At 46.8% G+C, this 12,842-nt stretch overlaps 1 protein-coding gene across 4 annotated transcripts in view; it reads left to right on the forward strand.

Annotated features, from left to right (window-relative positions):
- TRIOBP (TRIO and F-actin binding protein) overlaps positions 1 to 12,842 on the forward strand; it is a 996,124-nt gene that overhangs the window by 958,333 nt on the left and 24,949 nt on the right. For all 4 annotated transcript variants that reach the window (XM_069653056.1, XM_069653053.1, XM_069653054.1 and 1 more), the window contains 4 exons: positions 1,147 to 1,306; positions 4,299 to 4,406; positions 4,635 to 4,721; positions 5,905 to 6,068. In XM_069653056.1, the coding sequence (XP_069509157.1) occupies positions 1,147 to 1,306; positions 4,299 to 4,406; positions 4,635 to 4,721; positions 5,905 to 6,066 (517 nt within the window). In that variant the 3' untranslated portion in view covers positions 6,067 to 6,068. The remainder of the gene's footprint in view (positions 1 to 1,146; positions 1,307 to 4,298; positions 4,407 to 4,634; positions 4,722 to 5,904; positions 6,069 to 12,842) is intronic.

Consider the following 12,842-nt stretch of genomic DNA (forward strand, 5'->3'; position numbering starts at 1 on the left):
GACGTCGACGCGCAGCGCCCTCTATAAAGAAAACATTTCCGAGGCCAGCAAGCTGGAGACGAATTATCAAAGATAAGGAATACGTCAGAGGAACATCCCATCGAAAGAACATTACCAGGTAAGAAGTAACTTGTTCTTCTCTTGAAGTGTGGTAACTCGGCTGCATAATAAAAGCTGAAGTTATATTTCAGCATTGGCATACTTTTACTATCAGTTTCTCATGCACAAACCAAGGGCATTTAGCAAGGTCTGCTGCTGTTGCAGACTAGGACAGGCCACCTGTGCTGGTGTCATCACCTAGAGCGCCCAGCTATTGGCAATAGCACCCCAACATGTTGCCATTTTATTAAGTTGGGAAACCACACAGTGGCAGGTTCACTAGTTATAAACAAAAACTAGAAAAAGTGGCTGCCATGGAAATGTTGAAGGAACCCCTGGTAGTCCTTTCCATAGGCTGCCAGTTGTGAAGTGGATTTAAGAAGGTACAAGTGTGGAATGGATGGGTGGCAGGGTGCAATAGCGAAAGGTTCTCTGGGAGGGTAAGCATAGGCAGTGAGTGAGCTTGAGGGCAGTCAGATAAATGTGTGAAGTAAATAGTGTGTGTGTGTGTGTGTTGCATTGAAGTACCTCTGGGACAAAGAGTATAGAGAGGCAGGTGGCTCCAGGAGGTGAAGCAGAGCTCATAGGGGGTAGGCTCAGATTACAGGCCCATGCCATGAGAATTGTTACTTGGCCCGTAACCTGAAGGAGAGGTGGCCAGCATGCAACTCGAGGGGTTTTGTGGGGGGGAGGGTGGGTAATCAGTATTGCTATTGTAATTTACTTAAAACAATTCTTCATGGTTTGGCGATATATTACCTGGACTCTTGTTTGATTGGCTGATTTAGCTACTAAACGGTATCCGACTGGGTCAGGAGGGTGAACCAAGTCACCATACTAGGTAGCTTTACACACATCCTTCTACCCCAAAGCCCTTGAATGCCCTCCCCCCAATAGCTGGATGCTGATCATGTTTACCCACCAGTAATTGTCACCACTGAGGTCATACACCGTTGCTTTTTTCAAATGCTGCAGAACAGATCGGTACATGAATGTTGCAGGTAAAAATAAAAAAAGTATTTCACTGAAATATGTCCATTCTCCCAGGTTGGAGGTAGAGTCACTTCGGCGTGAGTTGCAAGTACTATCTGAGCGCTACTCTCAGAAGTGCCTGGAGATCGAGTCCCTGACGCAGAGTGTTGTGGACCGAGAGCGGGCCTTACAGCGATGCCAGCAGGAGGGGAAGGAACTGGTGCGGCAGAACCAGGTAAGGTTGTAGCCTGCTGACTCGCGTGTGTACTACTTTGCTTACTGGGTCTTCGTTCCCTGTGGTTTGCCTTAAATCTGAATTGTGCTGTGCTTAAACACCCCAGAGTTACGGGGGAGGGAGGTTTTGGGGGGGGGGGGGGAGCTTGCATCTGGTAACAATTGTCTTTTGACCTTTTTTGCTGGGTTTTGGACTTTATTTTTCTCCTGCCCAGGCTTAATCTAATGCCTGTTTTTATGTGCTCTACTTTGAATGCCGCCTCATAAGGCAGGGATATCCCAAAAGATGTCCCATGGTGTCCCAGAGAAGCTAACCATGCTCAGTCATGTGGCTAGGCTGGTATACGTTTATTTGCCTTTGTAAAATTGTCCAACCGAGACGAAATCCATTTTACTTGTCTAGGTCTTTTTTATTTTATTTTTTTAACCAGCTCCATTCTTTTGAAATCGAGGTTGTCTTTATTTGCCTGTAAGAATTGAAGTCACAGGGCTATGGGTTTCCCTTCATTTTTAAGTAAAAATCTTGTGTTGCATGGTGCCTGTATCCCTGACTAGGGAAGAGGGGGAGAGGGTGTAGGGGCTGCAGTTGTCCCGATACCAATTCTGACTGCGGATACATGTCTGGGATAAGGTGGATTCTTTCCTTTGTGGGATACCCTTTCATAATTGAGTTGTTGCGTGTAGGTATTGTCTGCCATTCACTGACATACTCGGTTTGATTCTTGGTGTGTTATTGGGTGTTGTGTTCACTCGCTGAAGGGCCGGCTAAAGATAGACCCATGACTCATTCACACAGACTAGTCCTGTAACTCTGTACTTGATTTGAGGAAGGGCTGAAGCTCTGCACTGGAGTCCTTCATTCTGAAGAATCAGACAGGGAAGCTGACCTCTTCAGAACAAACTCACTACTGAGGTGCTCGGTTTCCTTGATCTAGTGAGGACAACTGGATCTCAGCTCCTGCTTGAAGGCCTAGTCTTCCTGAAGCAATTGACTATGCATGTGTTGCCAGATCAAGAAGTCTGTGCCCAAAAGGGGCACTCCAGCCCGAACTGCTAGGTCACATCCCTTCTGCACGAGACCAGAGGCATCCCCAAACATGTTTCAGCCTTGTTGGGCCTCATCAGTGAGGAGTAGCTTGGGTCTCTAGGCCCAGTAGGCACGGGACCCACGTCTGGGCATATCCGTCCCACTCGAGGTGACAAAGCAAAAACAAAGCGGTGATGGCTGGAAGGTTTAGAAGGAATCTTAACCACTGGAATTGCTCTGGGCAACCCTCCAGACCATCGTTCTTCGCCTGCCAAGCCATTACAGAAGAGGAAAGACCATTATGCAAATCAGGCTTGGTCCCACCCCAAAAGGGGCAGTCCAGTCCCTTGCTCGCTGTGCCATAGGGAACCAAGCTGCACCTCACTGAGGAGGCCCAACAAGGCCGAAACATGTCTGGGGTTGCTTGCGTTTCCGTGCAGGGGGGACCTGGCCTAGCAGTTCGGGCTGGGCTGTGACCATTGGTGGCAGTACCTGACTGATTTGCATATGGCTAGACCCCTTTTGCAATGGAACAGACGGGCTAAAAAACGGTGATGTGGAAGGTTGCACAGAGCAATGCCAGTGGTTAAGATTTATTCAAAACCTTCCATCAGTTTTGTGGTTAAAGTATTGAAAACTGGCTCAGGACAGCAGTGGTCGCATCAGTGATGCAAAGGGTCTGCAGGCGTCTCTGTTCCTCTTCATCTCCGGTTACTTCAGTTTCAAACGGTTGACTTTCCTTTCACCTCTGGAACCTCACCTTTTATTCAGTTTCACCACACACTCCTCTGGAAACTCTCAGCATTTTACAGAAAGGGGCGAGTGGCTAACCATTTTGGACAGCCAAGCCCCCAGTAGGAACTTGTTCCATTCAGGCACTCGGGCAGACAAAGGGCAGGGGAGTGCTCCTCGCCCACTTTCTGCCTGCCCAGACACACTGGTGCCTAGGCAGGGACACCAAATGGTTCCCACCAAAGGCAAAATAGAGGACTCGCCCCTCCCAGAACGGTAGAAGGAGTAACAAAGAACCATGATCGACATGGCCAAAAAGAGATGAGCCACCATGTTGGGTGACTCTATTGTGTACAACCGGAACTGTGAATACAGTCTGTGTTTGAAAATAGCGCAATAGTTGGTAGAACATGTCCACTGCCACCAGCCATAACTATAGGGTTGTCTATGACTAAAAAGTCCCAGGAGCAGAGAAAAGGGGGATACTAGGTATCCCCTTAGCACTCCACATAAAGTGGTGTGTGCTAATCTCATCGTATAATCTTTTAGGAGGCATACAAAGTATTCCTCTTTCCTTACTAACTGTAGTTGGTAAGGATATATAAAGAATCTCAAAGGAGAACCCAAAGGATTCCCAGCAACACTGCCAATTCGGAGCTGTGTGCTGCAAAGTTTAGATTCCTTAAGAGAGAGATGGAGAAAAGTAGACACCATAGTAAAGGTAAAACACAGAGAACAGCATTCCAAAGGTCAGCGTGAATGAGTGGGAAAAGGCTCCACTCATTCAAGATAGAAATAAAAAGGTCCAGAAGACCAGCAAAAAGTGCTGGAGGTCTTACTAGGAGAGGGGATGAAGCATAAAAATGACAAATCTTTCCAACTTTCATCAAGGGTCTTCTGTGGGTTCATTCCAACAGAGCCCCAGTAATTGCTTCTTGGTACACTTTCGCATAAGGTTATGGTTTCCCATCAAAGGCTGCCCAAAATCCTCATACATTTTTCTCCTTTGGTTGCTTTCTGGCCAAGTGTAGTGATGTTTTTTTCTTTGCCTTTTCTTATATAAAGAGTGTGCCTGTCATCCACCCCACCACTTGGTATAGGTTGCTCTGCCACAGAGTGCCTGATGAGCTTCAAGGAATCGCTAACTGTACCAAAGTCAGGAAGGTGCACCTGAAGACCTTGATAATGGGGTTGAAGGAAAATCTCTAACAAAATATCTGTACATGGTTTGCAGGAGTTGAACAGCCGCTTGTCAGAGGAGATCGGGAAGTTGCGTACCTTCATGGCTACTCACAGTGATGGAGGAATCCAGAACGATGAAAGGAACTCCTGTGAGCTGGAGGTAAGTGGTTTGAAACTGGAGGCCACTGGGAAGGGACAGACCCTTCTTTTGGGGCGGGGGTGGAGGCACTTATCAATTGAATATTTAAATTTCACAAGGGAATTCAGTCATTCAAACTTCCTACCTGGCTTTTTATTTTAACCCCTCTCCTTTGTGCATAGACTGTTTGCCCTTTCACACTGGCTTTCTTCCTTCAAAACGCTGTTTTCTTTTTACCCGTGTGCCCAGGTGTTACTGCGAGTGAAGGAGAATGAGCTTCAGTATCTGAAGAAGGAAGTTAACTGTCTGAGAGATGATCTTCATAATTTGCAAAAGGTATGTCCCATAGATGGTTGCATCCTCTTTCTGAAAATATGATGTCTTCCAAAGTGCAAACATCTGCCAGAAAGTGGCCTCTTAACAGTAACTTGCATTCTGTTTTCTGTTTCTTGCGCAATCTGCTGTGCTGAAGGTTTTCAAAACTTGATCTTTAATTCATTTCAGCTGCCTTGGGATACTGAAGAATAGTTGAGGGCTTGTCTGGTGCAGAATCTACCTCCTGACCTGACCTTGTTGAGCAGTGAATTCTTTCAGCAGGGAGTCTTGGTTCCATAGTTTACTGGTTAGGAATGCATTACCTTTAATCTTTAAGAATCATGCTTCAAGTAATGGGCACGGTTCACATAGCCCTCAAGTACTTTAAGTTGTCTTCTTCAGCATTTATTTGTGTGGTAGATTAATAGCTGTTCTCCTGCGTTCCACAGTCTAATCTTTGCAGGCTGTATTCTGTTGCTGCCAGATACAGACATACTTGCGTAGTCCATACAAGACTGATTCTGGATGATGGCCAACTGGATTCTGGCTATCAATGTCCATTTTTATATTTCGACGGAAATATCCAGTTTCTACAGTGTGTGAAATCTGCAGGTTGAACCAAAATATCACCAGCCATGGAATGTCGTACAGCTACTACCGAAGCCATGGAGAATTTGCAAACCAGGTTGAGAAATTATCACATTTTAGAAATGTACTGATTGCAGTAATACAATCACATCCTCTGCTTGGGTACAGGTAGTATAGCTGTATCACATCCATAGGAAATGCTCACATGCATGGGTTTCCCCAGCTTCCTCCTTAAATTCAGACGATTACAAAAATATGTTCCCAAGAAAGCAGTTGTACAAATCTGAATGCATGTCTACCTTCTGACCTCTTACATTAGGCCACTGAAATGTAGTGCTAGGTGGCACGTGCTGTAGCACTGCTGCGAGGAAGTCTGTAATGGTTGCTGCTGAATTTGTGCAGGTAAACTGTGATCCATTATGTGACTCATTAGTTGCGAATAAATCAATTTCAAAGGTATCAGTAAAAATGAACCCAGGACAAGAGGTTTCCTGGAAACCTATAAGCAAATTGCCCACTAGTTATCCATAAGGGAGGGAAAGCGAGCAGTGGTGGTTGTGTGGAATGTTTCCTATGGAATTCGCTTCTCAACTGCGTTCTGGTTGTTCCTTCACAGGACAAGCGTGTGGCCTCCGAAAAGTACAACGATATCTACGTGGAGTTGAACAATATAAAGAGCCGCTCTGAGCGGGAAATCGAACAGCTAAAGGAGCACTTGCGACTCGCAATGGTAGCGCTGCAGGAGGAGGCTGCCATCAGCAACAGCATTGGCGATTAAGGGTGAGTGAGAAGTGTGGCGGCCTGAGTGCAGGCTAGGTTTCATGGGTATGCATTCGTATTTGTGGCACTGAAGTAATGAATGCTGGGCTTTGGACCACAGGTTATGTATGAGGCGGGTGTACAAGATGCAGACCTACACGATTCATTTCTTTAAAGGATTTCAAAACTTGTAGGCACAATGGGAAGCTGTGAAGGCAAGGAGGCTGGAACTGGTGGGGGTGAGGGTGAAATGGGTTTGTCTCAGACTTTCTTTTGACTTGGATTAGACCCCAGGGGAGTATTGAAGTGCATTGGCAAGTGCCATTTGGCTGTCCTGGCTGCCATGCTGTCCCATGGAGTGAAAGCGGCACTCTTAAAGCATTATTTGCTATTTTGTGAAATACTGACTTGGCCCCGCCTCTGAATCCCAGAAGCGCCTATATCAGTGGAGGTTGCACGCAACTACGTGCGCGCATTGCAGAAGTGCGTTCGCAAATGCTTTTTGACTGTTGGCCTGTTGGGTGGGGGGCACAGAAACGGTGCAGCTGCAAGTGCCTACTCTCCTACCTAATAACCAGACAGTTATTGGCATTCTGGCATAGAGAGCTCCTCCTTGAAGTCCTATTGCCTTCTATTCAAATATGACGAATGTCAATGGGATGCCTGTGTACTGGTAATGACAATTGGAAGCAAACCAAACTACCGTTTCCACTGACACCATTAGCGGAAATTCTTGGTGAGAAACGTGCACTTGAGCCTGAGTCAACACGCCAATCTAATCGTTGTGCGAGCAGAGTGTGCACACAAAAAACGATTTGCAGATCTGGTGCATTCCATGAACCAGCTAGGAAAAACCTTAGGATTACTAAGTATTATCCCAAAAAAAGCTGAATGCCCCATGGTCCTCAATGCAATTGAAGAACAAACTGCTCACGAACTCACTATTGACCTGACTCCCTACCCTGCATAATCTCCAAACTAATTGGAAATGTATTTTCCTTGCAGAGTAAGAGCTCTCAAGCAGCTTAGCTGATTAAACAGAGTGCTGCCCCTAACCTCGATCCTGACTTAGCCATATTTTCTGTTGCCAATATTATCTGCTACGGCATGGTCTGAGAAACCCTTCGGTAATGTCACTATCTCATTAAACGAGGGGGATTGGCAAGGGGGAACTAGTGAGCTTGATGCGTCTGAGAATATCGAGCCTGATCTACCACCGAAGGGCATTAGTGAGCCTCTTATGCCTCTTGCGCACTCTGATTCAAATGTGGGTATAACCAACAAAATTGATGCAAAAACTCAAGAACAACTAAGTGCAGGGGTAATCTCCTGTAGTGTGAACGCGATTAACAAACAAGATATTCATTCCCTTGTCTCTGTACTTGATGAATATCTGTGTGCTAATGTGGCATCCTTATCTAGGCCCCAAATCGATGGACATGCTGGTGTAGTTAAAAATGATTCCCATTTCAGAACTGCAAATATAGCCTCAAATACCATTTTAAGACACTTGTTCTCGCTGATAGAACAGTCTATGAATCAGTCAGCAATGTGGTAGAATTCTAAATGAGCCATATATAAGCATATAGGGGGCAGATGGCGAACAGAATATTGAGAATCCAGATGATGGTATCCAAAGTATCTCATCAGATTCAATGTTTGAAATTGTCAAACTTGTCACTGCTGGTAGTGAGATGCGGGAGCATGGAAATAAATTAGACATGCAATCGATCTTGCTGCACAGAGGTATCAACAAAGGATGACGTTCTGTCAGCAACTGTAGTACTATTGCATGCAATAGGCTCATCTGTACCCAAAAGAGCACCACTGATGTTGCAGTACAAGTAGAGATGATAAATGATGGTGTAAGGATCACTCAACGGATTATCTCCTCCACTTCAAATTGACATGCTAGTAAAAAAGACTTATGGAAACCATACCCAAGCAAAACTGTAATAAAGGAAAATTTCCAAAGCAATGATGTATGGCACGAAAACCGGGCCAATAGCTACCAACGGATGTGTTGTAGACCTAGATTCTATTGTGTCGAAAGAAGGTACAGAGGAGAGATCTGTGGGAGCGTCAGCTGCCAAAGTAATGCGCTGTAAATCAAAAATTGATGTAGGGCTTCTACAACCTGCTGACATACGCAGCTGTGTATTTGTGGTACATCAACAGATGATGGCTCCCTACATCCTAGGAAGAAAAATATGAATGGTGTCAATGACATTGAGTCATTTGCGTCATCCTAGTGCCAACAACGAGGTAGTAAGTGAAGCCCCAAAACACACTGTGTGTACTAATGCTCAAAAAAGAGGGAAAGCAAAGTAAGTGAAAAGAAAAATGCTGGAATTTGTGATGTTCTAGAAGCAGTGAAATGCATTTTTGCGGATGACTGTGAAAATTAAGTCTCAAATGGCCCGTTAGTCGATTCGAAGCAGGTTCCTCAAGGTAACAGTGTTGGTACTAAATCGCCTGAGAAGAGTCACACATGGTCTGTAAATGAAACGAAACTGAAATCCGTAATAGAAATATCTGATGGCACAGACTCAATATGAGAACTTCAAATGAAATCTGTATTTGGGATAGACCATCGTCCTTCCCTCGACCGAGCAGCAATGTTACAGATTTTACATTGCATTGTCCCGCCTCGTGCTATCGAGAACAATGACCTACTAATTGTAGATCAATTGGAGGACAAGATAAACGTCATGTCGGTGCAGAACGAATGCTATTCGAGAATATATTTTATGCTTTGAGAATGAGCTCTTTAAAGTCTTATATTGTTCAGGTGTTGATGCAAACATTGTGCTAAACCTGTACCCAATTATGTATTTAGGAGAGGACTTTGGTGTCCCAAAGAGGGAGCACCATAGCACTAACTGCTATACCAAAAGAAACTGCAGCAGACAGGATGAGAGAAAGTGACCACACAGGCAGTCACGAATGCATGATTAATGAGAACAAAGGGTATTGGCAATGGCTACCAAAACACTTGAGGCCCATTTTGTCAACAGCTCTCGATGACACCAATGTTTGATCGTGGAACACCCACGGTTTTAATCACATGGCTGCTGAAGGTCTCCTAGCTTATATTGATTTGTTCTGTATTGTGGCTCTTCGAGACCTGGACGGTTGACCTGTGTGACATTGATGGTCATAGCACATTGGAAGTTAAAGCTGTTCAGGGCCCCATCGGTAGACCTAAGGGTGGGGCTGTTGGTCTCTGCACTTCATCCATGGACTCTTACTAATACTCAGTGGTTGGCCTCGATGATACAGGCTGTGATGGTAAACTGTGGCACCCCCCCTTACTAACAAACTCTTATCCATAAACGTCTATGATCCACCTAATTTAGTAGCCAATAATGTCAACATCAATACTGTAAAAACAATTCAGGAGTCCCATTGCAATCTCTTGTCGACGGTGATTGCTGCTGACTTCAATGTGAGAATTGGACTTTCTAGCAAATGTCAAATCGAGGACAATGGTGTTTGATCTGGTGATTCAATTAAAGCTTTCACTCGCATAAGTGGCAAGTTCTGCTCTACTATAGACTATGTATTTGCCAATGCAAGGACCCTTGAAATAATTATTATGGCCGTAGTGCTCCGAGATGAGTGACCATTTTACCTGTGTATTAAGACCAAAGTTGTAACTAACCAGTATGATCTAAATGGCGCTATCTACATCAGTTCTGGTGTCAATCGCATTATGTGGAATTCCACTAAATTGGAAAAGGGTGAAAGTAATTGCAGAGTCTGTTCTACCCCTGCTTCTGGAGAAATGGCGTGCATCGGATGGTTGCCGCCCGCACACAATATCCTATTTGACTTTTCCAAGGCTGTTAGAACAATCGGAGGTGGTAGCCAAAAAAAGATGCTACAAGAGCACTAATGAATGCTGGAATCGAGACATCCATAATGGCTCTAAATATGACCATCAAATTCAAGCCAGAAAAAAGCTAAGCTAAGACAAGACATAGCCGCTGTATTAAAAATTAACACGGAATATGAAGGAGCCGAAGAGCTTCTCATATATATATTTCTGATGTTTGTTAATCTGCTTAGAATCACATGCTGTGCATAGGTCCGACATCCAGTGGTCACTGCGGAGTATTGCATTTTGTTTTTCGTAGTCGAAAAGGGACGTCGACCAGGCGTGTCTGAAATACTATCCCTATAGTGACGGGCGTTGTACCCACAATCCATCACGCGTCGAGGACCCTCAGATTGTTTTTTTCCGCCCAGCTACTGGTCGCCTTTACACGGCTATGGAGAGGACACCCTTTAGGTTTTGCCCACTTTGCAAGGGCAAGTTTACTTGGAAGGACAAGCATTCACGGTGTAACCGCTGCTTGCCCCTCGATCACAAAGAGGAGGGTTGCACGGCTTGTCGGCTTCTGAAGCCATAGACTCTAAAAGACCGTAGGGTCAAGAGGTGGGCGGCCTACGCTATGTCGAAGGCCGATTCTTCACCCGCCGCTGCTACCACCGACAGTGACGAGGAACGTGATAACACGACCTCCGCTACGGAAGTCGTACACCCCTCTAAAGAGCGCTCGCGCTCTTCGTCGTCTGTCCCCGGCCCCGACGGGCTCGGCTCACGCCCTGCTTATGGGGATGAACACCCCGGCGACACTGACGCACACGATACCACACATAAGCACACAACCCATAGCTCTTCTTCGTCGAAGATGAAGAAAGCATCAGCGCCCAAGGAGACGCAGGTTCCACCGGCGGCCTCCTCGGACCGTTCAGGTTCGAAGCCTCTCTCGCAACCGCAGCCGCGACCAGCGACTGGGCTTTCGGCAAATAAGGGCGCCGCCCCCAAACCATCGGCCGGCGCGCACCAGCAGAGAACGCACGCCGCCGTAGAACAATCGACACCCGTAACGTCGAAACCACAGACCTCCGCTGACAAACGAGTCGCAGAGAGCTTGGCGAGGATCGTTGTAGCCGACGCCCACAAGCGCACGCCGAAAGACACGTCGAGCGCTACGCAGAGGTCGAAAGACACGCCGAAAAAGCCCGAAGAAAGACAGGGACTACCCCCTTCAGTCGGGGGGGGGACCCCCAGCACACCGGAAGGCTTTTCGGAAGGCGACGGGACACTTTCCTCGACGTTATGGGAGAGGTTGAGCCGTTTTCAGCTAGATAACACTAATTTTCCCCCACTAGACCGGTCAGGGGTACCCCATGAAACCATGGAAAGGCTCCATCTCTGCATGGAGAGAATGGAGAGGTTTATGAAGACCCAGAACCCTCCCACTCCCAAGAGAACAAGAGAAGGGCCTCAGGAGAACCCCACGGCCAAATATCCGAGACTAGTCAATCCCCAGCAGGACACAGCCTCAGACTTCCATAATGTGTATGACCTCACTGGTGAGGAACAATACTTGGAGGAGGAGGATGAATTTGTGGACGATGAAGAGGGACAGAACCAGGAGGAAGGTCTGGAAGACAGCCCAGACATGGTAGGAGAAGGCTTCGGAGAAAATCCAGAAGGAGGACCTTCTCATCCCTGGCAATCCCCATCAGTATATTCGGACACTGATGTCCTGAACCTAAATCCTCCTGACAATTCACCTGTTAGAAACACGTCTCCCATTGACGATCAGCCCACATTCAATGCCCTGTTGCGCAGAGCAGCAGCACATTTCGTACTGGACACTGGGGAGATCTCTCCTGAAATAGACTTTGTGGAAAGAGTAATTAAGGAGAAACCCCCAGTCAGCCAGACCATTCCCCTCCTCGCTTCAGTGAAGAGAAGAATCATCCCTTCGCTATCCACACCCGCACTAATCAGAGGAGTTAATCCAAGAATTGAAAAACTTTTCACTCCTTCACCCTCAGACCCGCTGTAGATCAGGGGACATTCCATTCCGGATTCCCTTGTAGTAACTAATACAAGGAAGAGGGCAGGGGTGCCGCTGTCCACCAGCGAGGCACCACCTGACAAGGAGGGCAAGAGGTTATATGCCCTTGCAAAGAGAGTCACATCCTCGGCTGCCTTTTCGGCAAAAATTGCGAACAACAATTCTTTGCTAGCTAGCTACGCGGATGCGCAGTGGGCCAAACTGCGCAAAGACGCCAAAGAAGCGCCGGAACCACTACGTACACGCCTGCTACCAACTATTGGTGAAGGAACCCAGGTCAACCAGAGTATTGTAAAGAACTCTCTGGATGCTGCAGAGACAGCGGGACGTTCCCTGGTTCAGGGAATACTCCTAAAACGCCATGTATGGCTGCGCAACTCAGGGTTCAAACCGGAGACACAGGCGTCTTTAATAAATAAACCTGTTGAAGACTCAAACCTCTTCGGGAAAGCGGTGGATGAGGGTCTGGAGATGGCTAAAAAAGAGTTCGATACTATCAAAACTCTTGACCAGATCTCTAAGCCCACTACCAGACGCGGCTATGGCAACAAACGCTTTTTTGTGGCCAACGCCAACAGCAACAGTACCCTGCCACCAATTACCAGACCAATAGTGGGCAGTACAGCCAAAGAGGCCAGCGCCGGGGCAAAGGGAGAGGTCGGGGGTCCACCCCCAGAGGCTCCCAAGCCCCCAACAACACCAAGTGACGCAAAGATTTGCGTCCCCTCCCATGCAACACCGGTCGGGGGCCGGATAACATCCTTTCTTCCAGCATGGGAGGGAATAACGTCAGACCGCTGGGTACTTTCCACCGTAGCCCGCGGATACTGCATCGAATTAAACAGTTCCCCAACATACAGACCCCCGAGGGGACGACGCATGACACCGGAACACCTTGCCATCCTTCTCCAAGAAG

Source organism: Ambystoma mexicanum, chromosome 3q (genome assembly GCF_040938575.1).
Source record: "Ambystoma mexicanum isolate Mex_15411 chromosome 3q, UKY_AmexF1_1, whole genome shotgun sequence".
Taxonomy (NCBI): Eukaryota; Metazoa; Chordata; class Amphibia; order Caudata; family Ambystomatidae; genus Ambystoma; species Ambystoma mexicanum.